Source organism: Heptranchias perlo, chromosome 12 (assembly GCF_035084215.1).
Source record: "Heptranchias perlo isolate sHepPer1 chromosome 12, sHepPer1.hap1, whole genome shotgun sequence".
In the NCBI taxonomy this organism is placed as follows: Eukaryota; Metazoa; Chordata; class Chondrichthyes; order Hexanchiformes; family Hexanchidae; genus Heptranchias; species Heptranchias perlo.
The window spans coordinates 21,169,025-21,194,978 of NC_090336.1; the positions used below are offsets into that span (position 1 = coordinate 21,169,025).

Here is a 25,954-nt window from a genome sequence, read left to right on the forward strand (position 1 = left end):
TCGGATTTTAACACTCCTAGAAACAAAATACGGAAATGTATCTCTCCCCTTATTCATAACCAAATATTTATCCAGCTATTTTATTAAAGATAAAAGTTAATCGGCACAGCATTAATTACTTTTGATGGAAGTCTGTTTCACATATCTATTCATGTATGGGCAGAAAAGTGACTTTTAGGAAGATGTTCATCTTGAGTGTCTTGCTCTATGTCTCTGTTTGCAGGGAGTATTTTGGAGAGCGGATTGCTCTGTATTTTGCCTGGCTTGGCTGGTACACCACCATGCTGGTTCCTGCTGCTGTATTTGGTGCCTTGGTCTTTCTGTATGGATTAGTGTACTTTGGAAGCAATCAAGTGAGGTACAGTACTGGCCATGTGTTTCAATCCCTGTGCTAATTGAGTGTTTATATCTCAGCTCGTAATATATAATACTCAAGAGATTTTGTAAGGACTGTTTAACATCACCAACTAAACTACACCTGTATTCTGCTGAAACATTAGGATATATGGCTTGAAGAAGATTTGTAAAAGTTCGCACTTTAATAAAGGGAGACTAACATGGTGGATGACATTAGAAGAAGAGATCAAAAAAGACATTTAAGATAGAAAGGGGGGAGATCATTGATAAACTAATCAAACTTAGAGAGGATAATTTCTCAAGTCTGGATGGATTGGACCCGCACATATTAAAAGCAGTTAGAAAAGAGATAGCAGAGCCACTATTACACATATATATAAAAATTCATTAGAAAGGGGAATAGTGCCAGAGGACTGGCGGACTAATGTGATTCCTATATTTAAAAAGGGAGATAGAACCAGTCCAGGAACTATAGACCAATTAGTTTAACAACAGCGGTAGGAAGGATAATGGCATCCTTACTCAAAGATGTAATAAAAAAAAATCTAGAAACTAAAAATATCAACACAGATTTCAAAAGGGAAGGTCATGCTTGACCAATCTTATTGAATTCTTTGAAGAAGTAACAGAAAGGGTAATCAAGGGTAATGCAGTAGATGTAATATATTTCAATTTTCAAAAGGCCTTCGATAAGGTACCGCATAGTAAACTCATGATGTGGAGATGCCAGTGATGGACCGGGGTGGACAAATGTAAGGAATCTTACAACACCAGGTTATAGTCCAACAAATTTATTTTAAAATCACAAGCTTTCGGAGATTATCCCCTTCGTCAGGTGAATGAGTGAAAGGTTCTCAAATCGCATATCTCATATTAGGCTGGGACACCATCATACCAATCAAAAGGTGTCGTTGGTGTTCAGACAGGTTAGCCACGGAGAACAGTACGTCCCAGTACACTGAATATACATTGTGTCAAATTATACAGACAGAGAGAAAGAGACCCAAATGGCAGAGAGAGAGAGAGAGAGAGAATATTAAAAACAGATAACTTTTTTTTCCCCCTTGCTGGTGGGGTTACGTGTAGCGTGACATGAACCCAAGATCCCGGTTGAGGCCGTCCTCATGGGTGCGGAACTTGGCTATCAATTTCTGCTCGACGATTTTGCGTTGTCGTGTGTCTCGAAGGCCGCCTTGGAGAACGCTTACCCAAAGATCGGTGGCTGAATGTCCTTGACTGCTGAAGTGTTCCCCGACTGGGAGGGAACCCTCCTGTCTGGCGATTGTTGCGCGGTGTCCGTTCATCCGTTGTCGCAGTGTCTGCATGGTCTCGCCAATGTACCATGCTCCGGGGCATCCTTTCCTGCAACGTATGAGGTAGACAACGTTGGCCGAGTCACAGGAGTATGAACCATGTACCTGGTGGGTGGTGTCCTCTCGTGTGATGGTGGTATCCGTGTCGATGATCTGGCATGTCTTGCAGAGGTTGCCGTGGCAGGGTTGTGTGGTGTCGTGGACGCTGTTCTCCTGAAAGCTGGGTAATTTGCTGCAAACGATGGTCTGTTTGAGGTTGGGTGGCTGTTTGAAGGCGAGTAGTGGAGGCGTGGGGATGGCCTTAGCGAGGTGTTCGTCGTCATCGATGACAAGTTGAAGGCTGCGGTGAACATGGCGTAGTTTCTCCGCTCCGGGGAAGTACTGGACGACGAAGGGTACTCTGTTGGTTGCGTCCCGTGTTTGTCTTCTGAGGAGGTCTATGCGATTCTTCGCTGTGGCCCGTCGGAACTGTCGATCGACAAGTCGAGCGTCATATCCCGTGCTTACGAGGGCGTCTTTCAGCGTCTGTAGGTGTCCATCGCGTTCCTCCTCGTCTGAGCAGATCCTGTGTATTCGTAGGGCCTGTCCATAGGGGATGGCCTCTTTGACGTGGTTGGGGTGGAAGCTGGAAAAGTGGAGCATCGTGAGGTTGTCTGTGGGCTTGCGGTAGAGTGAGGTGCTGAGGTGCCCGTCTTTGATGGAGATCTGTGTGTCCAAGAAAGAAACCGATTCTGAGGAGTAGTCCATGGTGAGTTTGATGGTGGGATGGAACTTGTTGATGTTATTGTGTAGTCTCTTCAGTGATTCTTCGCCGTGGGTCCATAGGAAGAAAATGTCGTAGATGTATCTGGTGTATAGCGTTGGTTGGAGGTCCTGTGCAGTGAAGAAGTCGTGCTCGAACTTGTGCATGAAAATGTTGGCGTATTGGGGTGCGAATTTGGTCCCCATGGCTGTTCCGTGTGTTTGGGTAAAGAACTGGTTATCGAAGGTGAAGACATTGTGATCCAGGATGAAGTGGATGAGTTGTAGGATGGCGTCTGGAGATTGGCTGTTGTTGGTGTTGAGTACTGAGGCTGTTGCAGCGATGCCGTCATTGTGGGGGATACTGGTGTAGAGTGCCAAGACGTCCATCGTGGTGAGAAGTGTTCCTGGTTCAACTGGTCCATGGGTGCTGAGTTTTTGTAGGAAGTCTGTAGTGTCGCGACAGAAGCTGGGGGTACCCCTGTACGATGGGTTTCAGGATGCCCTCGACGTATCCAGAGAGGTTCTCACACAGGGTTCCGTTGCCTGATACGATAGGACGTCCGGGTGTGTTGGCTTTGTGTATCTTTGGGAGGCAGTAGAAGTCTCCCACGTGGGGAGTACGTGGGATGAGAGCACGTAGGATGCTCTGAAGGTCTGGATCGAAGGACTTGATCAGTTTGTTGAGCTGGTGGGTGTGTTCTTTGGTCGGATCTGCGGGTAACTGTCTGTAGTGTTCCTGGTTGTCCAGTTGTCGGTATGCTTCTTTGCAATAGTCCGTTCTGTTCTGTATGACAATGGCTCCTCCTTTGTCCGCTGGTTTGATGACGATGTTGCGGTTGGTCTTGAGAGCGTTGATGGCGTTGCGTTGTGCTCGGGTGACATTCTGGACTGTCTTGTGAGTGCGGCTGATGAATCTGGCATTGACGCATCGAAGAATCGCATAGACCTCCTCAGAAGACAAACACGGGACGCAACCAACAGAGTACCCTTCGTCGTCCAGTACTTCCCCGGAGCGGAGAAACTACGCCATGTTCTCTGCAGCCTTCAACATGTCATCGATGATGACGAACACCTCGCTAAGGCCATCCCCTCGCCTCCACTACTCGCCTTCAAACAGCCATCCAACCTCAAACAGACCATCGTTCGCAGCAAATTACCCAGCTTTCAGGAGAACAGCGTCCACGACACCACACAACCCTGCCACGGCAACCTCTGCAAGACATGCCAGATCATCAACACGGATACCACCATCACACGAGAGGACACCACCCACCAGGTACATGTGACTCGGCCAACGTTGTCTACCTCATACGTTGCAGGAAAGGATGCCCCGGAGCATGGTACATTGGCGAGACCATGCAGACACTGCGACAACGGATGAACGGACACCGCGCAGCAATCGCCAGACAGGAGGGTTCTGTCCCAGTCGGGGAACACTTTAGCAGTCAAGGACATTCAGCCACCGATCTTTGGGTAAGCGTTCTCCAAGGCGGCCTTCGAGACACACGACAACGCAAAATCGTCGAGCAGAAATTGATAGCCAAGTTCCGCACCCATGAGGACGGCCTCAACCGGGATCTTGGGTTCATGTCACGCTACACGTAACCCCACCAACAAGGGGGGAAAAAAAGTTATCTGTTTTTAATATTCTCTCTCTCTCTCTCTGCTATTTGGGTCTCTTTCTCTCTGTCTGTGTAATTTGACACAATGTATATTCAATGTACTGGGACGTACTGTTCTCCGTGGCTAATCTGTCTGAACATCAACGACACCTTTTGATTGGTGTGATGGTGTCCCAGCCTAATATAAGATATGCGATTTGAGAACCTTTCACTCATTCACCTGACGAAGGGGATAATCTCCGAAAGCTTGTGATTTTAAAATAAATTTGTTGGACTATAACCTGGTGTTGTAAGATTCCTTACATTAGTAAACTTATGACTAAGGTCAGAGCATGTGGAGTCAGGGGACAAGTAGCAGAATGGATAGCAAACTGGCTACAAAATAGAGTTAAAGGCAGTTACTCAAACTGGCAAAAGGTGGGGAATGGTGTTCCAAAGGGTTGGTGCTGGGACCACTGTTATTCACCATTTACATTAACGATTTGGACTTGGGAATCGGAAGTACAATTTCAAAATTTGCAGACAACACCAAATTGGGGGGTATAGTTAAAACCGCAGAGGACTATGACAAAATACAGAAGACATTAATAAACTTGCAGAATGGGTGTGTAATTGGCAAAGGAATTTCAATACAGATAAGTGTGAGGTATTACATTTTGGTAGGAAGAATAAGGGGGCCATATACTGCTTGGATAATAAGAGTCTAAATGGGGTACAGGAGCAGAGAGATCTGGGGGTACAGATACACAAGTCACCAAAAGTAGTGACAGAGGTTATTAAGGCCATTTAAAAAAAAAGCAAACCAAGCACTAGGGTTCATTTCTGGAGGGATAGAATTGAAAAGCAGAGAAGTTATGTTAAACTTGTATAGAACCTTGGTTAGATTACACTTGGAGTACTGTGAACAGTTCTGGTCTCCATATTATAAAAAAGGATATAGAGGCACTGGAGAAGGTGCACAAAAGATTTACTAGGATGATACCGGAACTGAGAGGATATACCTATCAGGAAAGGCTGGGGCTCTTTTCTCTAGAAAAGAAAAGACTGAGGGGTGATTTGATGGAGGTCTTTAAGATTATGAAAGGGTTTGATAAGAGAAGGTGTTTCCATTTGTGGGGGAGACCAGAATTAGGGGCCATAAATATAAGATATTCACTAATAAATCCAATAGGGAATTCAGGAGAAACTTTTTTACCCAGAGAGTGGTTAGAATGTAGAACTTGCTACCACAAGGAGTAGATGAGGTGACTAGCATAGATGCATTAAAGGGGAAGCTAGATAAACACATGAGAGAGAAAGGAATAGAGGATATACTGATATGGTTAGATAAAGTAGATAGGGAGGAGGCTCGTGTGGGGCATAAACACCGGCATGGACCTGTATCTGTGCTGTACATTCTATGTAATTACAGTATTTGCTGTGGCATGGATGTGTTATAGCTGTGAGTGCGACAATGGGCTGTTATTAAAGGTTGTTCTCAGAGACTGAGTCTGCAAATGCTGAAAATCTTAAGAAGGTAAAATGGCTAAAATCTCAAGTCACATGCTGATTGTACAAGCAGTTGTTGGAGAACCATCTGGAAACTTTCTTCATTCTTAGGCAGATTGAGAAAGGCAGGACACCAGTACTTCAAAACATACTGCTGATTAAAATTAAAGTGCGTGTGAGTAGATAAATTGTCAGAGGAAGTTGTGGTCTAGGGTCAACATTACAAGATTTGTTGCAGGATGTTGTACTGCAACAAATGACTTGCCTGAAATATAATGATACATTTTGCATATCATTATGTAACACTCCTGTTGAGATCGAAGATCAGCCATGATCTTATTGAATGGCGGAGCAGGCTCGAGGGGCTGTATGGCCTACCCCGCTCCTATTTCTTATGTTCTTATGTTAAAACGGTGTGTCCTCTGATTTAACGTAAGCAACATCATGGGAGATTCACTAGTTTATAATCTTTATAAATGCAGTAATAATCGTCCACTTCACTCGCCTTATCTCACTCTCATTGCGTCTAGGATCTGTTTGTTTGACAAAAATGATTTGTTGTTGGCCAGGATGGCAGTTGGGAAGCTACAATTGGCCTCAACTTCCTGGGCAAAGGAGGGAAAAATCAGCCAAACTTCCTGCTCCTCAGCACCATCTAGCAGTTTTCAAATATTCTTGCTCAGGCATAAATCAGAATGCTCAGTTCAAAATCATTGAGTGGTCATGCTTTTTACAGGATGAGCCATGAATGGAAGTCCAGAAACACACGGAGCAGCAGCTTTGCTCAGGGCCTCAGGTGCAAGGAAGGCAGCTGCAGGTGGTTTGCAGGCTAGATTATGAGTACCACTGATCTAGGTTTTTAGGTGTTGCAGGAATGGAATGAGATTTTCTTGAGTCAGCAATAAGCTAGTTATATTATGTAAGATCTGTCTGTTCTTCGAGAATATTTCCTGTTGAGTAATGCACAGCTTTAACTGGCTCTTTTCTTTCCATGAATTTCAGTAAGGAGATCTGCAATGCTACCACGGTTATCATGTGCCCACTGTGCGATCAGCGTTGTCAATATTGGAGGCTCAACGAGACATGCTTCTATGCTAAGGTACATCACACAAGCAAGGCAATGGGGGACACTGTTAGGGAGATGGAAATGCTCAGTGGTGAGATAATAGGGTAGATTTTCAACTTGCCAACCGGGCAGATCAGCCGTCTATTATATAAACCACCCGGATTTAATTTCTATTAATTTTCCATTGCCGAGCGGCAAGTTGAAAATCTACCCCAGTGTGTTTGCTGAGGAATCCAGTATCTCATTTCTAAATGGTTGCTTGTTCCTGTGCTGTGCACCACTGGTTCATTACAGTTATATGCAAAGAGAAAATATATGGCTAAGGATTGAAGAGGTAAGATGTTTTATGCATACTGTGACACGTGTGAACAGTTCTGGTGAGCAAACTTTTTTCATTCTCTTCCTGCAGGTCACACAACTATTTGACCAAGAAATAACAGTTGGTTTTGCTATGCTCATGGCAATCTGGGGTATGTACTCTCCTCAGTAGAATGCTAGTGTTCACCTTTATTTAAAAAAAAGGTTAATCCAGGTGTTAAATTCAAAGGCAATCTGTGACCTACAAGCTTATTATAGATGATGACGCCAAAGTATGCCCAACTTTAGTGTATAGCACCATGAGTGAATTTAATGTGGGTTACTGTTGATAACTGCATTGGAAATCATTATCTGCAATATAATATAACACAAATATAATTTCTTCAATTTTCTTCCACTTCTGAAGGGAGTGACTCCTGTTGATGGTATGGTTTTACAGGCAGTGGCAGTTCCCCAGTACCTCACCCAAGTATCCACTCTCATGTTTAAGCCTGAATAGTGAGTATTAGCAGGCTCTTCTATTTTGGAGGGTATCACAGCTAAGCCCGATTCTGCCCTCATATGACAAGAACACATGCATAATGTCCAATAGGCATCAATGGCTAGCAATCAGGAGTGGGAAACTCAGGCTGATCTTTCCCCTCGCTAGCCCCCAAAACTGAGGCCAATTGTAGCATTCCGATCGCCCCACAGCTGCAGTTAGCTAATTCTGGACAGACCAGGGATCAAACCTGGTGTCTTGCTGTGTGGCTCACTACTACACCACTTTAGTATTGGGAGAGCTCATAATACAGTATTCAGCCCACTTGCATAAAATTTATTTGATTTGTGTCAGTTTACACTTGATAATGTTCCTTTGTTATTAAACAATGAAACATTAGTTATTTCAGTGAATATTTCTCTCTCAAAATGTAGCCACTGTATTTTTGGAGCTGTGGAAACGAGCCCGAGCGAGAGCTGTCTGCTCCTGGGATTTGTGCCACTGGGACGAGGACGAGGTAAACACCTTAACTGATTTAACTGCTAACTACTGACATTAGATTAGGGTTAGGGTTAGGGAGGGCACTGAGTGAGCAATGCACAGACATTAACTGTGAGGGCACCAAATGATCTATGCACAGCAATCAACTTTGAATAAGGGTCGATTCCATATTCAGTTGACAAGGCACAGTTGAAGTTAATTCAGATTCAATTTTACTGGGTTAAGAGAAAAACTCATTCTAAAATGGTTTATTTTATATATCAGGAGGAACTGGCTCTCGGGCTAATATACAACCCTGACGCATCTCCTAAAGAATATTGTCATTCATACAAACGCACGACAATAGTCATGTTACTGGCATGTGTTCTGGTAAGTAGATGTGCAGTATTTGTGCCCTGTTATACCATGTCAACCTAAAAGTTAACAACCCAAAACCACCCCTAACAAAAGAATGATCAAACAATATTCTTAGAATGGCTGATAATGCGGTCTATGCTGTGCACCACTGACATGCTGTACAGAAGCTGTGTGCACTTGGCACAGGAGCACTGATGCCAGGGAACTGGAGTGGTTGCAAAGGGTAGAGGTCCCTGAACTTCTTTTTTTTTAAAAAAAGAACGATCGCATCCACCTCAGTTCCTGTTCCAAATAGTCGTTTTGCAACTGGAGCACTCCTCGTGGGCTCCAACTGCATTATGGGGCAACTGCCTAATTAACATATGGGGTCGAATGAATGTAATGCACAGCTTCTTGGCCCCCTTTTAACCATGCTGGGCGGCATGGGTGTATTACAGACCTCAGGTTTCCACTCATGAATTTCTGGAGAGCCACCATCCTATTATCTGTGCTGCGCTGTGTGGAAAATATAATGTGGATCTGTCAGGTGCTTCTGTCTTTGACTCTAATCAGGTCATCATGTGAAAGCAGATTTTCATCCATCTGGAATTAAAATAAAGCGGGTTTATAAAAGCTGGGTAATCTGCTCTGCCGGACTACCACCAGCGGTGAAGATAAAAATCTACCCGGGATGTCATTCTATGGTGCACTTTTTTATCCACTGCAATTTATAACCATTAGACAACATGTAATGATCAAAGTTGCACTGTTTATTCACTACTGCAAGATCGAAATTAGAGGTACACCCAGCTCCCAATGTGCAAGTAACCCACAGACCTGCCTCACACCAGCTCATACTCCTGTATTACTCCATGAACAAAATCAACTTCACACCTAGCTCAGACTCACTCCTATATTACACCATCCACAAGAGTACTTCCAGTCTCAGCTCACACACACTCCTCCATTGCATCATGTACAAGGCAGTCTTGCACCCAGGTCACACTCACTCCTACACTATATCATACTCAAGGCGAATTTCACACTCAGTTCATTCTCTACTACACCATATAAAAACACCTCCACACGTTATCTGTAAGTGTGCTATGTGATTATAACATCAGGAGATTCTGGGATCTTTGGGTGTTTTGTTTCATGGGGTAAGAAGAGCAGAATTTGTTGTTTTGAAAGGTGTGTATAGAGCTGAATGTGCTGGGAAATAGCTTTAGCATGCTGGTGTGTATGCGTTGAGGACAAAGATGGAGACAGGCCTCCGCACATATACTCTCAACTTAATTCAGCATTAGCCTCTGCATCCTGAGCTGTGATGAAGATGAGACCTCACATTTTAACGGAGATTATTGAAGACAGAGAACTGAATTTTAATGTTACCTCTTTTACTTTCTCCACTAATTTTAGTTTTTTTAAAAAAAAGTAATGCCTGGCAAGAGTGTCTGTTGTGAGCACTGTGAAGAATTGTTTGAGGATTACCTCTCCTGGATTGGAGCAATGAAGACAGAAGATCTTTTCCGATTGAATTTTCATCCACTTGACTCATAGTCCTAACTGCAGTTTTTTGATGGGGAGGGAATTTACAGTTGTCACTGCCTGAAAAGTGGCAGGATCCACATTCTGTTTGTCCAATGGGAGATGTGCTTTTAATTGTGGCTGTCCATTAGGGAGCGGGCCTGGATTTTTGATATCCAGTAGAGAGTGAAGTGGGGATTTACTGTTTGATTGGATATGAGCTTGAATTGTAGATTTTCAATAGGAAGTAAGTTTCAGACTGCTACACCCTAGTAGGGGGTAAGCTTGGACTTTGTTGCTATCCAATAAATAACTACCTCAGGATTGATGCTGTCCAATAGATGATGAGCTCAGGAATGTTAATGTCCATTAGGGATTGAGTCTGTGATTGCAGATATCCAACAGGGAGTGATTTAAGGATTGTGGCTATTCAATAGTGGTTGAGCTCAGGATTGCTGGTGTCCACAAATAAGCCAATCTGGGAATTTGACTGTCCAGTTGTAGATGAATTAGGACTGAAGCAGTCCAATAGTGAGTGAGCTTGGCATTATGGCTTTCTAATAACGGCACATGAAGAGATCATAAGCATGGTGTGGAGAAGCTGCTTCTGTGGTTACTGATGTAATAACTCCCCTTCAGCGTCCTAGTCTACACTGGCTGTGTCAGTGTTGTGTATCTCCTCCTGTGTCAACCTTATTATACTAGTCTTCCTTAACTATGTCAGTATTGTGTATTTCCCCTGTGTATTAGGCTAACTTTCAGTGTAGTTTTTCCTGTTATCTTACAGATCACTGTTATTATTGGTATTGCACTTGGAATTGTGATATGTCGGGTTGTTGCTGCTGTCATGTTCACAAAGTCTTCATCAGAGTTTCTGAGTGATCACGCCAGTACAGTTGCTGTAATGGTTGGTGCCGTATTGCATTTCTTTACGATTCTCATCATGACTAAGGTAAGAGTGAGACAAACTGTTTTGTCCTTATTAGGACTGCATTTCTTTTTTGTTGTAGAGTTTATATTTGTGTACATATTTTATGAAACCTTTGTGTACTTTGATGATATAGTGAATGCAGGAGAGGTGTACTGATGCATTCTTATGTTGGGGTGGCTCTGGGTTTAAGGGATGATGCAATGTGCTATTGGTCCCTAGGGTTCACTAATAGTTTTGTCTGGAGCTGCTGCTCTGGCTTGGCTAAGGAGTAGTGATTATTGTTTTCTCCTCCTTTTGAGCTGATTTGGGAAGGGGCAGTTTGTCCAGTGAGCCTCCAAGACCAGGCCATAGACGATTTGATATTTCCCTTTTTGCAGAAAGCACGGTCAGGTTTGGCGTATTTTTGGGGATGTAATGAGGCAATGCTGTAGGCAAACATAACTCAAATTTAAATAAGAAAATTATTCAGATATAGTCCCGCCCGTAATTTCATGAGTTTGGTCAAGGCTCCGCCTCTGCAGCATGCATATGAAATGGGCATATTAAAGCAATTGCTGCTGAATTACAAGTTGCAGCTGACAAAGTTGGGAGGTTGGGAATTCCTTTGGATGGAAGCTGACCTTCTGCCTGCAGGTGATGTCATCAAGGAGAAACATCTCGATGAGGAAGAGGAGGATAGATCTTTGGGGGACTCCGGAGGTGACTGAGGGGCAGGAAGAGAAGCCATTGATGTGGATGCACGACTACGCTCAGACAAACAGGAGTGGACTTGTGTCATAGTAGTCCCTTGGAGCTGAACGACGGAGGAAAGGCGATGGAGAGGGAGGACTAAGAGGAATAATGCACCATGGTCACAATTACATTGTCTCTTGTTAGTGATTTCAGCCAGGGCAGCCTTGGTACTGTGAGCAAGTTGGAAGTCAAACTGACGAGATTCAAACAGGGAGATTTGAGAAAAATGAGCACAGCTCGGAGAGGATGTTATGTTCCAGGACCTTAGAGAGCAAAGGGAGGTCAGAGGTGCAATGTTAATTTGGTAATTGGAGAGGATGGATGTGTTGAGGATGTTTTGAGGAGAGGGATGACGATGGACGGTGGTTTCAAAAGGGAGATGGATAGTGCCATCTCCCTTTTGATAGGGAGCGGAAATTGGGTTTCAAGGAAGAAATAATTTTGGAGAGGGCAGGGGAGAGAAGCTATAGAGCACAATGGATTAGAGTTAGAGAGGGAGGAAGATGGTAGGGAGGTCGGGAACATAGGGGAAATGAAAGGGAGGTAGTGGCAGAAGCAACTGCATGGGTGGTCTCAGTGACAAAGAAATCTATGAGGTCTTCCCACTTGGTGTCGGAGGCCAGTGTGAACACTGTGGGAGAAATGGATTGAAGTGGTGGGTTGTCATGGAAAAATGGAGATTTTTGCCCCACTAGGAGACTAGTGGGGCAAAAAAGGATCAGCGGGCTTTAGCGCACGAGTCAACACAGCAGCAGGATAAAGCCTAGAAGTCAGCATAATTGTGGAGTCTACCCCAGGATCCTAGGGATGAACTCAGCTTAATGAGGGTTACTTGTTAGTAGCAGGCAGGGTGCAGGAGCAAACCAGAGTCTTGGTAGAGGTGGAATCCCACGTAGTCCAGTCGAGCAGAAGGTCCCAATGGCAGAGGAGTTCCAGGTGGTCCAGCAGAACAAAAAATTCCCAGCAGTAGAGGAGTCCAGAGGGTTAAGCGGGAACAATCTCAGTGGTGGAAAAACCAACCGGGTGAATAGCAGAGTAGTGAACGGGCAACGTGCTCGGGAGCAGATGGATTTAATTTATAGTTTCAGGTAAGCTAATCCACATTAAGAAGCAGGAGACTTCAAGCTGCAAGAGAGAAGACACTGGAGGCAGTAGAGGTAGGAATGGAAGTGGATGGCCACAAATGGAGTTGCAAAGGAAAGATATTCAGCAGTCCTTTCCAAACCTCTATGCAACAGGATCCTTCCAAGTGCTGACAGAAACATGGTTTGCGGGTTTTACTGATGTCTTCCTGCCTGGCTACACATTTCACTTATGTATTTCACCCATGCACTGTGGCATGTGTCTCATCACCAAGTTCCTCCTGAAACTCTACCCCTATTCCTCAGGCACCTATTCCTCTTTCAAGCACCTCAGCCATCCCTCACACCTTGCACTCAAAGTCCTCCTCATCTGCCACTATGCCAGTTCCCATGGCGACTTCCTCATCAAGATTTACTACATTCTCTCCTCTGTTAGTCTTTGCAACGAGTGACTACGGATTCTTGGTGATTTCAACATTCTGCCTTAATTCCCCTCGCTCGCCTCCTCTGATAGCTCTTTCTTCATTTAACCTCACCCTTCACATCAATTTCCCTCGCACCCACCCACAACTACACCCTTGATCATCCATTAGCCTAAACATCCACCCCCTCCACTACTGGCATACCATCTGACCGCAGTCTATCTACAGGATGCACTGCAACATCATTCGTTTCCACCACCATCTCACCTACCTCACTGCTGTTGAAATCTGATAGGGGTGTTCAAAATTATGACAGATAAATCATAATAGACTTTAAAAGGGAAATGGATAAATATTTGAAAAATAAAAATGTAAAAGGATATGGGAATAAGTGGGGGGAATGGGAATAAGTGGGGGGAATGGGAATAAGTCAATACCTCTTTTAGAGAGCTGGTGCAGGTGTAATGGGCTGAATGGGCTCCTTCTGTTCTATAAAATTCTTTGATTCTAAAGGCCTCCACAAAACCCATCTCTTCAATCATAATTTCAATCACCTCTTCTAACTCTCCCACAAAGGCTCAATATCTCTTCCTCTGTGAAATGCCTTGGGATGTTTTTCTTAAGTGCAAGTTATTGTTGAGGATAGGGTTGAAGTACATCCGTGCTGTGCCTAACCTGGAAGTAATCAGTGCTAACACTCGGTTCTTGAAATAGGAAGTGTTCCACTCACACCAAGTAATTAAAAAAAATCACACTATGGGGGCAATTGAGTGGGTGAACTCACTTATACACTACCACCAACGGAATTCGGCATCACTTATCAAAGCAAGTGCTACTCTGGCTGCAAATGTATGATTGTAGATCTTGTAGTGGAAGCAGCAGACACTTGCATTTACCCAGGAATGTGAATAAAACTAATTGTTGACATTTTTGTGTTCCAGGTTAATCGCAGCGTTGCAAAAAAGTTATGTGATTTAGGTAAGTAATTTTGTAACTCTGTAATACAACTGTTTATACTTGCATATAAGTTCATACTTGCTAACCTACAATACCTAGCAACAACACTTAAAAAGAATCTGGCACAGTCCCCAAAGTAACAGCTCAAATACAGCCCTCAATATATGCCTATGACAAGTGAAGAGAAATTACACTGAAAATACAATGTGACCTAAGCTTATCGTAATTTAAGATGCAGGTATACCCGACATTTCAACACTCCTATTGAAGGGGAAAATGTACAGTACACTACAGTTTGCAGCGGTGGTGGATTTAGAATTTACTGAAGAGTAATGTAAAGTGAAGGTGCAAGATTTATTTTCTAGGGGGTCTGGGACTTTTTTTTTTATTCGTTCATGGGATATGGGCATCGCTAACAAGGCCAGCATTTAATGCCCATCCCTAATTGCCCGTGAGAAGGTGGTGAGCCGTCGCCTTGAACTGCTGCAGTCCGTGTGGTGAAGGTTCTCTCACAGTGCTGTTAGGTAGGGAGTTCCAGGATTTTGACTCAGCAACAATGAAGGAACGGCGATACATTTTCCAAGTCGGGATGGTGTGTGACTTGGAGGGGAACGTGCAGGTGGTGTTGTTCCCATGTGCCTACTGCCCTTGTCCTTCTAGGTGGTAGAGGTTGTGGGATTGGGAGGTTCTGTCGAAGAAGCCTTGGCGAGTTGCCGCAGTGCATCATGTAGATGGTACAATCTGCAGCCACGGTGTGCCGGTGGTGAAGGGAGTGAATGTTTAGGGTGGTGGATGGGGTGCCAATCAAGCGCACTGCTTTGTCCTGGATGGTGTCGAGCTTCTTGAGTGTTGTTGGAGCTGCACTCATCCAGGCAAGTGGAGAGTATTCCATCACACTCCTGACTTGTGCCTTGTAGATGGTGGAAAGGCCTTGGGGAGTCAGGAGATAAGTCACTCGCAGCAGAATACCCAGCCTCTGACCTGCTCTTGTAGCCACAGTATTTATGTGGTTGGTCCAGTTAAGTTTCTGGTCAATGGTGACCCCCAGGATGTTGAAGGGGGATTCGGCGATGGTAATGCCGTTGAATGCCAAGGGGAGGTGGTTAGACTCTCTCTTGTTGGACATGGTCAATGCCTGGAACTTGACTGGCACGAATGTTGCTTGCCACTTATCAGCCCAAGCCTGGATGTTGTCCAGGTCTTGCTGCATGTGGGCACGGACTGCTTCATTATCTGAGGGGTTGCGAATGGAAATGAACAGTATTGGAGATCCGGGCGGGGGGGTATTGACCGATTATGGGGGTCCTGTTGCCAGGTGAGCTTGTTGGGCCTGGTTGAAGCACTCCTGCTCCTCCGGGTCCACAAGCAGTGCAGTAAAGGCACTCACCTCATGGATCTGGCCCTTCCCGCCTGCTTTCACCTGACGTGAATCGGAAGTGATGGGAAACCCGAACAGGTAAGGTTAGTTTTCCAGTTCCCCAAATAATAAGTATCTCAAGTATTTCAATGAGGTACATTGCCCCTTTAAGTATCGGCCCGTCAGCTTTAAATGGGGGTGGGACTTCTTGGTGTCTGCTGTGAACACGGACACAAATCTGCCAGGGTTAAACCCTGAAGTGGGTGCGTTGGAACTGGGATGGGGTCCCGCTCCAAAAAGTTGTTATTTTAACCTCCCACCCTCCTCCAACCCACCCGTTCTTGGGGGTTGAAATTACCCAAACATTTTAATTTGTGAACTGCAATGTATTTGCAGCATATACCTACAATAATCCCACCTGGCAGAGCATTCTACATTCCTAAAAAAAAAACTGGCTCACAATCGCATCTGTCTGTGTTCCACACTCCATGGCAGCCTAGAGACAGGCAAATGAGAACCTCGATTAGGGGTATGCTTAGGCTTACAGTCCTCATATGGTTCCTTTCCTACCTATGTAAATATAATGTGGAGATGCCGGTGATGGACTGGGGTTGACAATTGTAAACAATTTTACAACACCAAGTTATAGTCCAGCAATTTTATTTTAAATTCACAAGCTTTCGGAGGCTACCTCCTTCCTCAGGTGAGGAAGGAGGTAGCCTCCGAAAGCTTGTGAATTTAAAATAAAATTGCTGGACTATAACTTGGTGTTGTAAAATTGTTTACAATATGTAAATATAGCCAGTGCATTTCCAGCAATGGATTTTCTTCCCTTCCTATCATCTTGGGACTTCCCAAGAATCCATCTTTGACCCTCCCCTCTTCCTTATCTACATGCTGCCCTCAGCGATGTGATCTGCAGGTATGGCGTTACCTTTCACATGCCCCATTGACGACACTCATCTGCCACTATGCCACCTCATCCCCTTGGCTGCCAGACTGCTTGTTCAGCATCAAGTTTTGGATGAGTCACAGCTTCCTGCAGCTCAGTATCAGGAAGATCGACGTCTTCGGCCCCCGTCACAAACTTCACTCCCTTGCTAATTACTCCATCTCCCTCTCCAGCCACTGTCTCAGGTTGAACTAGACTATTCATAACCTTAGCGTCTTGTTTGACACTGAGCTGAGCTTTAAAGCCCATGTCCTAATCCATCACCAAGGCTGCTTACTTCCACCACAGCCTCAGCCCCTCTGTCGCTGAAACCCCTGTACATTCCTTTGTCATCTCCACACTCCACCAAGGCTCTCTCCTCACTGGCCTCCCATCCTCCATAAACTGTAACTTGTCCAAAACTCTGCCGTACTTATCCTGTTTAGTGGTAAATCTTGCTCATTCATCATCCCTGTGTTCGCTGACTTACATCGGCATCCCGTCACCCAATTTAATCATTTAAAATCCATGATCTTTTCTTTTTGAAGAAGGATCACATCCAAACTTTAACCTGTCTTTTCCTCTTTTAGATGCTGATCAACATGCAGTGCATTTCAAACAATTTCTGTTTTAAAACCTTAACGCAGGCTAGAAATTACTATTGCCTGTTATGGCGGACAAATGCTTAATACATTCGTATGACTTTCCTCTATCTGCTATTTTAATGACAAGTTTACCTATCTGAAATTAACATGTCCATTAATAAAGCAGTTACTGCATGGTAAAAAAGGGACCTCCACCACATAAACGAACTGAAAACAGCTTTCAAAGTTGCAGAACATAACCGAGTGCTGCACATGCACACAAATAGGCCAGAATCATACATCACAATAGGACACATTAAAAAATTCCTAACTATAGGAATCTCGCTCTAATTTTTTTAATTAAGGGAAAGTCATCACCACTCCAACTCCACTCTCTTTTTTATTTCCAAATCCTGATAATCCTGCAAGTGCAGTGATAGGGATGCTTAAATAAAGCCAGTTAATGCTTTCACATCGCAAAACACCTTCCTTATCTCAAATAGCTGCAAATAATCTTGACGAAAATAAGCCATAAGGCAATAGTCTGAGATGCCCCAGAAAGTTTCCTTTGAGGAAAATGAAAAGTTTCAAAAACTACACTTTAGCAGTTTATTTGTTATTCTTCAGGGGCAAATACTAAATAGGGAAATCTGTACCTGTGATTCTTAGAAACCATCTTCTTAAAACTTTTGTGCAACCAACAGAGGAAGAAAGTAACATCTGATTGGTTGGTTCTGACAAGCTCCTCTTGGCCTCCAATCAATCTGATTGGTTCTGAAAGCTGAGTCTTGCCTTCCACCTAAGTGAAAAAAGCTGATTTTTATTTTCCTCTGGTGAAACACTGGCAAGCTGACATGTGGATTAAAACACTGACTGTCAGCTTCAGTTGCTCCATTGGCATGAATGCAAACAATATGTATTGGACAGATATGTGAGAATATCACAGTGTAGATCATGTCAGAAGTTGTTATTTCTCTTTCTGAGCTGCTTCCAGACTGATGCTGATCTCCAGAGGATTGGCTGAATCACGGGGAGTACTTTAAGTTGTGAATTGATCATCTTCTGGTGTTTTGCAGAAAGGCCACGCACCTTATTGGCTCGAGAAAACAACTTCTCTGTAAAAATGTTCACATTCCAGTTCTTCACAATGTTCTCATCCATCATTTATATTGCATTTTTTCTGGGAAGGTGAGTACAGTGGTATTGTGGATAGATAAGCATCCCGGCAAAGTGCGGCAGTTTAAAGTTCATGTAACCTATTACTACAATTTCACTGCCACAGGTCATTAGTTCAACAGGTATTCTCCCTGGAATCTGACAAGTTCTGCACTGTGCATTGCTAATGTACAGTATGGTGATGGTGCTTTTTTAAAAAACAGATTGCTTCCCTTTTCCTCTCCTGGAGGTGCTGTCTCTTGCTGGGCCACTGTAGCAGTGGATGCCCTCAGATACCTCACTGAAGTAGTCATTCTTTATGTGTAAATCTAGACAATAAGTGACAGCAGGTGATTTGACTATGGAGGGCAACACAGCTGAGCTTGGTCTTGTCCTCACCAACATTTCTTCCAGCAGGATTCACTAGATCAGAAGCAGCAATCCTAGTTGATTTTCTCTTTCCTAACGCAGAAACGTAATCCAAATATAGCACCATAACTGTCCCACCTCTGAGAATTGCTAATTCAGTAAAGATACATTAGAATATATTTATCTATTAAGTCATTTGGAAGCTAGTGAACATACACTGATCATATCCTTGTTTGTATGGTCATAGTTCACAGGAACACAAGCTAATTAGGGATGACAAAGACCATTTAGCCTGTCTTCATTTATCCATCGAGAGATCCAAATGTTCCCCTATTGTAGCAATGGTTTCTCAAATGATTCCAGGGTTTTTGCCTCTTCTACTCTATCTGGAAGTTTATTTCACACATTGAACTAGGTCTGCAGTAATAAGATACTACAGGTATTGTTAGAATAGTTGTGCACTATAGACTATATGATAGTGTACTGAATCACAAGTGCAGCTTATATGTTAATGTACTGAATTGTGATTACTATTTAGTAAGTGTACAAAGATAATGTGATGTGTCTGGTATGTACAATAATGGCTTACTGTATATTAATTCTACAAATATTGTGCACTTTAAGTGAGTATGGGGTGCAAGTTCACTGTTTACAAAAGCATGAGCTACATGTGTTTAATACACAAATCCTGCTGGGACATAGTCACACATGTTGCAACCATAAAGCCTTGTTGAGATATTTATACCCACACACTGCTGGAGAACCTCTGTCGGGATAAATGTGTACATCTTTAGACATTGCTGCAACTTTATAGTGTGCGGTTGTAATGCACCTTATGGTGATGGTATTGTGGGAGTGCATTATACAGTGAGTGTGCAGTGGTAATGCACAATCAAGGAAGTGTGCATTGGTATTACACAACATAATGCGCCTTCACTGCAGTAACTGATTTGTTTCTCTGCTAGGATTAATGGCCATCCAAGTAATTATGTGAGAATAGCAAGGCAGTGGCGACTGGAGGAGGTGAGTCGCAATTTGCTGATTCTTTTCATTTTTTTTCACACAAACATGAGGCACAAGTAGTAACAATGACTTCTGCTGGAACAGAACACAAAGTATCCATAAATTCCCTCTGACACATAAATCCTTGCTGGGACAATGTCATATTAGCCTTGATTTTCCTCTTCATATCACCCGATTTTCAACTGGTATTACAGTAGGCAAGGATCCATTTTTGTTGGATTCCCACACATTTTTTCACTTGCCTAATTTTCCATTGTTATTTCTAGTCTGACAGATGTGTTTCTATGAAGTGAGCTGGTATATTAAATTGAGATGGTAGTGTCATACATCCCATTTACCTTTGTTACTGCCTGTGAAAGGGACAGTTCTTTTCAAAAGGCCTCTATACAATTGTTTGAGCATCCATGGCAGAAGCTAAGTTTGTCCTTGGGCCTCTGCTCCAGATCAGCCTGAAGCTGTCACATGCGCCAGGGTGTACTGCAGGGCCGCAGAGCCATCCATCGTGGTGGTGTTACAGATGCAGGTAGTGGACTCTTCCAATCAACCTTCCATCTGCTGCACCTTGTTGGAGATCATACCTAGTGCCTATAAATTTGCTACCTGCTCTGTAAACATCTTTCTTTTAAAAGCAGAATCATTGAGATCTGGCTCCTTAGGCTTTTCAGCAAAAAGGGCAGCATCTCCTGAATCTTCAGTTAGCAACATCTTCCTCTATATGTTGCATCCCCAGCTCCTCCTGCCCACTTGGGCTCTGTGTGTTACCCTATGCACTCCCCTTGAGCTTATTATCTAATTTTTAAAAATATATTTGTTTTTGCGATGTGGGTAACACTGCATTTATTGCCCATCCCTAGTTGCCCTGAGAAGGGGGTAGAGAGCCTTGTCCTTGAACTTCTGCAGTCCTCGTGGTGATGATGCTCCCACGATGGTAGGAAATTTGAAGACTTTAACCCTGTGACAATGAAGGAAAGGTAGTATATATCCAAGTGAGGATGAGTGTGAATTGGAAGTAATGGTGTTCCCATGATGTTGCTGCCCTTCTCCTCAGTGACAGGGGTCATGGGGCTGGGAGGTTCTGCCAATGTAAGCATGGAGAGTTACTGCAGTGCATACTGTAAATAGTACATACTGTAGCTGCAATGTGCCGCTGGTGGAGGGGACGAGTACTGAGTTCAGTGGTGGGGCGCCGATGAAGTGGATTGCTTTATTATGGTTCATGCTGAATTTCTTGAATATTGTTGCAACTGAACCCACCCTGGAAAGTAGTGAGTATTCCTGACTTGAGCCTAGTAGATGATGGAGACAGATTATGGGGTCAGGAGGTGAACCACCTGCAGAGTACTCTGCCTATGTCCTGCTCTTGAAGCCAGTGTTATTCAGATCCTGCTGTGGACTAGCATAGGCTACTTTTATTAGCGGAGGAGTTGTGAAAGGAACTGAACACTGTAGGATCATCAGCGAACAGCCCACTTCTGACCTTATGATAGAAGGAAGGTCATTGTTAAAGCAGCTGAACATGGTTGGGCCAAGAACCCCTGCAGTGATGTCCTGGGGCTTTGATGACTGGGCTCCAACAGTCATGACCATCTTCCTAAGTCAGGTACGACTCCAGCCACTGGAGAGTTTTCCCACTGACCCCAGTTTAACGGGCTTGGCCCTTTAAGGTGCGGTAGGCATTTAAATCTTGCAGCAGCACATCATTTCCTGTTCTCAAACAAGCATGCTCCCAATCACAGGTATTGGCAACGCCCAGAATATTCAAATTAGGCTGATCCCGGAAGCTTTGGCAGATTGAAGCCCTACTTCTGGTGGTGATAACGTTGAAGAGAAAAATGCAGTTGAAAGTACCCAAAAACTTCTTTTGCGACAGACAGACAGTATACATAAACCCCTGCTTGGAGAAAAATGTGTACATAATAAAATCCCCCACTGCCTCTGCACACAACCTCATGAATGGAGAGGTAGCTGATGTCTGTGTTCTTTTCCTTTCTAGTGCCATCCAAGTGGCTGCATGACAGACCTCTTCATCCAAATGGCTGTTGTTATGGTACTGAAACAAATGCTGAATAGCTGTGTACAGTATGCTGTCCCGTAAGTTAGCCTTCACCAGAAGTAAATCTATTTGTAACGTACGGACCACAGTATGTTATATACAGGATAAGAAATTGCACTGGGACTAGGTCGTTTATGCCCTGATAGGATATGATACTGGGCACCCAACTGTACAGTATCCTGAAATTCTGTGCCAATGGGCATCCAGCCCTACAATATATTATATTGTGACATCCTGCATCATTGGGTGCCAGTTATATAATGCTTGAATTTGTATAGCACCTTCTCATGTTGCTTCAGAAAGTTAGTTACTTTGAAGTGCAGCATTATGTAGGCACATAGCTTATATTCTAACGGAAGTTAGGGATTGATGTTATGTCATCGAAAGAACTGTGGGCTTCTGATAAGTCTTACTAGTATAAGAAATTTTAAACTTTGACTGCTATCATTCTTGCATGAAAACAATGAGAATAATGTTTCAGTATGGAATAATGGTGGCTTTCAGTGTTCTTTATTTGCTAATAGATTTTAATGACTTTGTGCAAAACCCATCACATCCAAAAATCAGTGGGTGGCAAATGTTAATCCCCCTTAAAATGACCAATATTGTGATGGATTTTATGCTCATCAAGGCGAAGGCTATCAATATGGGGGAATAAGGACCCATTTTGGGCACCCAGTGTCAAGGTTAAGCACTCCCAGGTCAGTGCAAGAGGGGTTAAATGCAGATTAAAGCTCCCTCTAGACTTCCCATCCATGTATCTAAACTCTAACCATCACACCTGCCGTCTATGGTCTCTCTGAGTGAGACTGTCAATTCAGTGTGAGTTTGTTTTGAATCACGGGCAGTTTTTTTGCTGTGACCCATCTCCACTAAGAATTAAGTAGATTCTGACACACTCATTTCACATAGGACCCATAGGATTGTGTCAGAAATACCATTTGCACTTTGCTCAGAATTCACACCATATATTAAATGTGACTGACACCATGTTCCTATTTAATTTTAATTATCAATGCTTTACAGATCCCTGAAACATCAATGGAAAAGATATCGTAAAAAGATTCCAAAGGATGATGAGGATGCGATTAAAAACCATTGGATCAAAAACTACAACCTGAACAGTGTTGACTCCTTTAGTTTATTCAATGAGTTTTTAGAAATGGGTATGTCTCTTGTTATACTTAAACACATTCCCTTGTTCACTATAATCTCCCACTCACCCCTAGTGCTTTAATCAGTTCTTTCCCCAAGTTGTAATCTGGAACTCAGTCGTTCGTTCACTCACTCACCCTGTAAAGACCAAAATAGATTTTTATTTTCCTTTTTTAAAAAACCTATTTCTGGGTGCTATGCTACTATTTTTTAAAATAATAAATGTTAATATGATTGTATGAATTGGTTTTATTCACAAGAAACATGGGTGTGAAAGTTGTGTACATATAGAAAAAACAGGAATGATAAAATGTGTTTGTGCATGTAGAATGAAAGGATATAGATTTACTTAAATAGCAAATTTTATGGAGAGTGGGTTTTGGAGAAAGAAAGAGGTTTTTCCCCCAATTATATCCTGAAAAGACTGAGTATAGTTCCATAGGAATTGGCAGCCCTTTGGTACTTCTTCTAAGTGGCCAAGTAAGGCAGCAGTGGAAAAGGCAAAAACAAATGTTGAGGTGTACAAGGAAGAACCACAGAATAAAGTTGAAAGGAGCGTCGCTGACACTCAACAGAGCACTAAAGAGCACACATGGAGCACTGTGTGCAGCTATGGTCGCCATATACTTAACAAAGGATGAAGAAGCAGTGGAAAGGATTGAGAGAAACCAACCAGCATAATTCTAGGTTTTAGACTACTCAGCTTTGAAGGGAAATGGAGGAAGCTGAATCTATTCTCATTCAAAATAAGATAGTAAGGGCATGATTCAAGATTTTAAAGAAACAGGAAACAGCGTGTATGGATGTGGAAATATTTTGTAGAAAGCCAGAATAGACGAATCAGAGGACATGATTCTGAATTAGAAAGGCCACAGGCTAAACTCAGCACAATGAAAAGCAGACTGACACCTAGTGCACTAAATCCTGATTCTGCTAAAGGATTCAAGAGAAGATTGAATCAATTCCTTATATAGCAGTGGGTAGAGATATGGGTTTAGGACTAGTGAAGAAAAAAAGAAATAGCCAGGGCTTCTGTCCTGATCACTATGTAATGATCTCTGCTAGAAAGTGGATGTTGAGTGACATCAGGATTAAGCTTGACTGTGATGCCCTCATTGTAGAATATCCTGTCAATGTTCAATGTTTGAGTTGATGTATGGAGAATGGAACCTTAAATGAAGCACTGGAGTGTTTCTAGTGCCCAAAGAACTGTACTGCAGCAATGTTCTGGAGTTAGTTATAGAAATGGAGGTCAGATCTTAATAAGTGGAAATACAGGATTCTCAAGGGCAATTAGAGATGGGCAATAAATACCGGTCTCACCAGTGACATCCACATCCCATGAACGAATAAAAAAAAACTGCAATACAAAATATCAACAGAAAGTCAAAGTCATCTTGGGTGTTCCTTCACTCATCGCAGGCACTTATTCGAGTAGTTGTTATGGTTATGTTATCAATATCTTTTTCTTCTCAGCAATTCAGTACGGTTTCACCACAATATTCGTTGCAGCCTTCCCGCTGGCTCCGCTACTGGCACTTGTGAATAATCTATTTGAAATTCGACTGGATGCCAAAAAGATGCTTGTGCTTCAGAGACGGCCAATACCACGAAAAGCAAAAGATATTGGTAAGGCTCCGACCAATAATCTTTATTTTGCTGTGTGGGACAGAGGGAAGTATACTGATGTGTATGTGTGACAAGGTACAGCATGGTTAATCCAAAGAGAAGAGTTTGAGATGAAAAACGTTAGTGTGCTATGTGTTTTATTATCAGTGATGCATGTTACCTGTCTTCTGGTCAGGAGCCTTAGCTGATTTTTCCTCCCCTCACTAGCCCCAAACCTATATCCTCTCCTGATCCATCAGTTTAGTGGCAGATCTAAGGCAGGCAGGGTGGAAAATCGACCAAGGAGCAGTTCCACTGCCTCCCTGTTGACTCCTAGCACAGAACTTACACAGGGATTTCTGGGATTTTCTGTCAGAAGTCATAGTGGACATTTACTAGGCCTGATCAAATATAGTCCGGCGTAATCAATATTAGCATCTGTAATAAGGGAGTGATACCATTTATCACACTGCCGTGGCAACAATGGATGCAAGTAATGACAGTATGTTTCTAAGGGCTGTTGGAAATCCCTTTAAAGGTTAAATCTCTCCCTCCAGAAGTGGAACTAATTGCAGATATTGCACATTTTAAATTTAGGCTGAAGATTTAATCTATTGCTGTCAGTGAGAGTTTCTTGACCTCATGGCTTGGCTGCACAGTATTATGTAGGTCTTGTTGGCACATTTGTAATCAGAGACTGAATATGGCATGCAACTTGATGCAATTTGGTACTTTTTAGAACAGCATCCAAAACTGTATGGTGAAATTGAGGCTAGGGCTCAGAGTGAGATGGTATATAAAGTTTTGTAAAAAATATCAATAATGATTTCATCTTTGCTAGAGATTTTTCAAAAAGTTTGGTCAATTCCTCAACACGCACTGTAAAAAGCAACGCACTCACCCTATTGTTTTCACGTTATTACTATTTTTCCACTATTGATTGTATTTGTCGAGGGATGTTAACACCCGAGACATTCTTGGTGTTATCATCTGGGAGTGAGCTCCCTGGTCTCGTGCTTTAGGTGCAATTCTCTGAAGTCATAGTTTGGGTATCAATTCAGATGCAAGTTCCCTGGCATCATGATCCATAAGCAAGCCTCATGTTATAACTGGACATTCCCTAGTGCTACAGTGTGGGGATTACTTCTCTGGTTCAGCTGTGAGTTCTTTTTCCCCGTGATCCAGATACAAGTTCCCTGATCTTGTGTTGTGGGATGGGAGTTCCCTGGCACTGTGGTCATGATCCAATTCTCTAGCTGTGGTCCAGGTTCAAGGTTAATTGTTTCATTACACGATCACCTCATCTAACCTGACAACCACTTGTGACTTCACTACTTGTGTGTGATTCAGCCAAGCCCATCGTTAGCAATCAGAATGGGATGTGGTTTCTCAATAGAAGCCTGGGACATGTGAAGCATATATCAGCAGGAATAAATACCTTCAAGAGAGGAGGAGGAAAGAAAAAGGGAGCAATTGTACAAATAAAAACTCAGCTCATTGAATTGTAACAAGAAAATGAAAGGCATGTCTGTGTTCCAGGGATATGGGTGCGGCTGCTGGAGGCAGTTGGCGTTCTGGCTGTCATTGGTAATGGGTTGGTAATCTCGATCACATCAGATTTCATCCCTCGATTGGTCTACAAGTATGGATATGGTCCATGTGCAGGTGGGCGCAGTTTTAACAACAAGTGAGTACAAAACAAGAATTACAAAAACATTGGCAAATGGATCACAAAGTACGGAACAATCGGTTGTAAAGGCACAGAAATACAGAGCATATTTATATACCTATGTTTTACAGGGCTGAGGCTTTGGGCTGAGATACAATATCATAAAATTGCCA

General features: G+C 43.1%; 1 protein-coding gene across 2 annotated transcripts in view; it reads left to right on the plus strand.

Moving 5' to 3' along the window:
• Positions 1 to 25,954, plus strand: part of ano9b (anoctamin 9b) — a 123,942-nt gene that overhangs the window by 88,852 nt on the left and 9,136 nt on the right. For both annotated transcript variants that reach the window (XM_067993755.1, XM_067993754.1), the window contains exons 9-21: positions 224 to 358; positions 6,527 to 6,623; positions 7,000 to 7,060; positions 7,824 to 7,906; positions 8,155 to 8,259; positions 10,541 to 10,705; positions 13,862 to 13,898; positions 17,826 to 17,937; positions 19,239 to 19,296; positions 21,290 to 21,387; positions 22,376 to 22,515; positions 23,981 to 24,133; positions 25,652 to 25,799. In XM_067993755.1, coding sequence (XP_067849856.1) covers positions 224 to 358; positions 6,527 to 6,623; positions 7,000 to 7,060; positions 7,824 to 7,906; positions 8,155 to 8,259; positions 10,541 to 10,705; positions 13,862 to 13,898; positions 17,826 to 17,937; positions 19,239 to 19,296; positions 21,290 to 21,387; positions 22,376 to 22,515; positions 23,981 to 24,133; positions 25,652 to 25,799 — 1,392 coding nt within the window. The remainder of the gene's footprint in view (positions 1 to 223; positions 359 to 6,526; positions 6,624 to 6,999; positions 7,061 to 7,823; positions 7,907 to 8,154; positions 8,260 to 10,540; positions 10,706 to 13,861; positions 13,899 to 17,825; positions 17,938 to 19,238; positions 19,297 to 21,289; positions 21,388 to 22,375; positions 22,516 to 23,980; positions 24,134 to 25,651; positions 25,800 to 25,954) is intronic.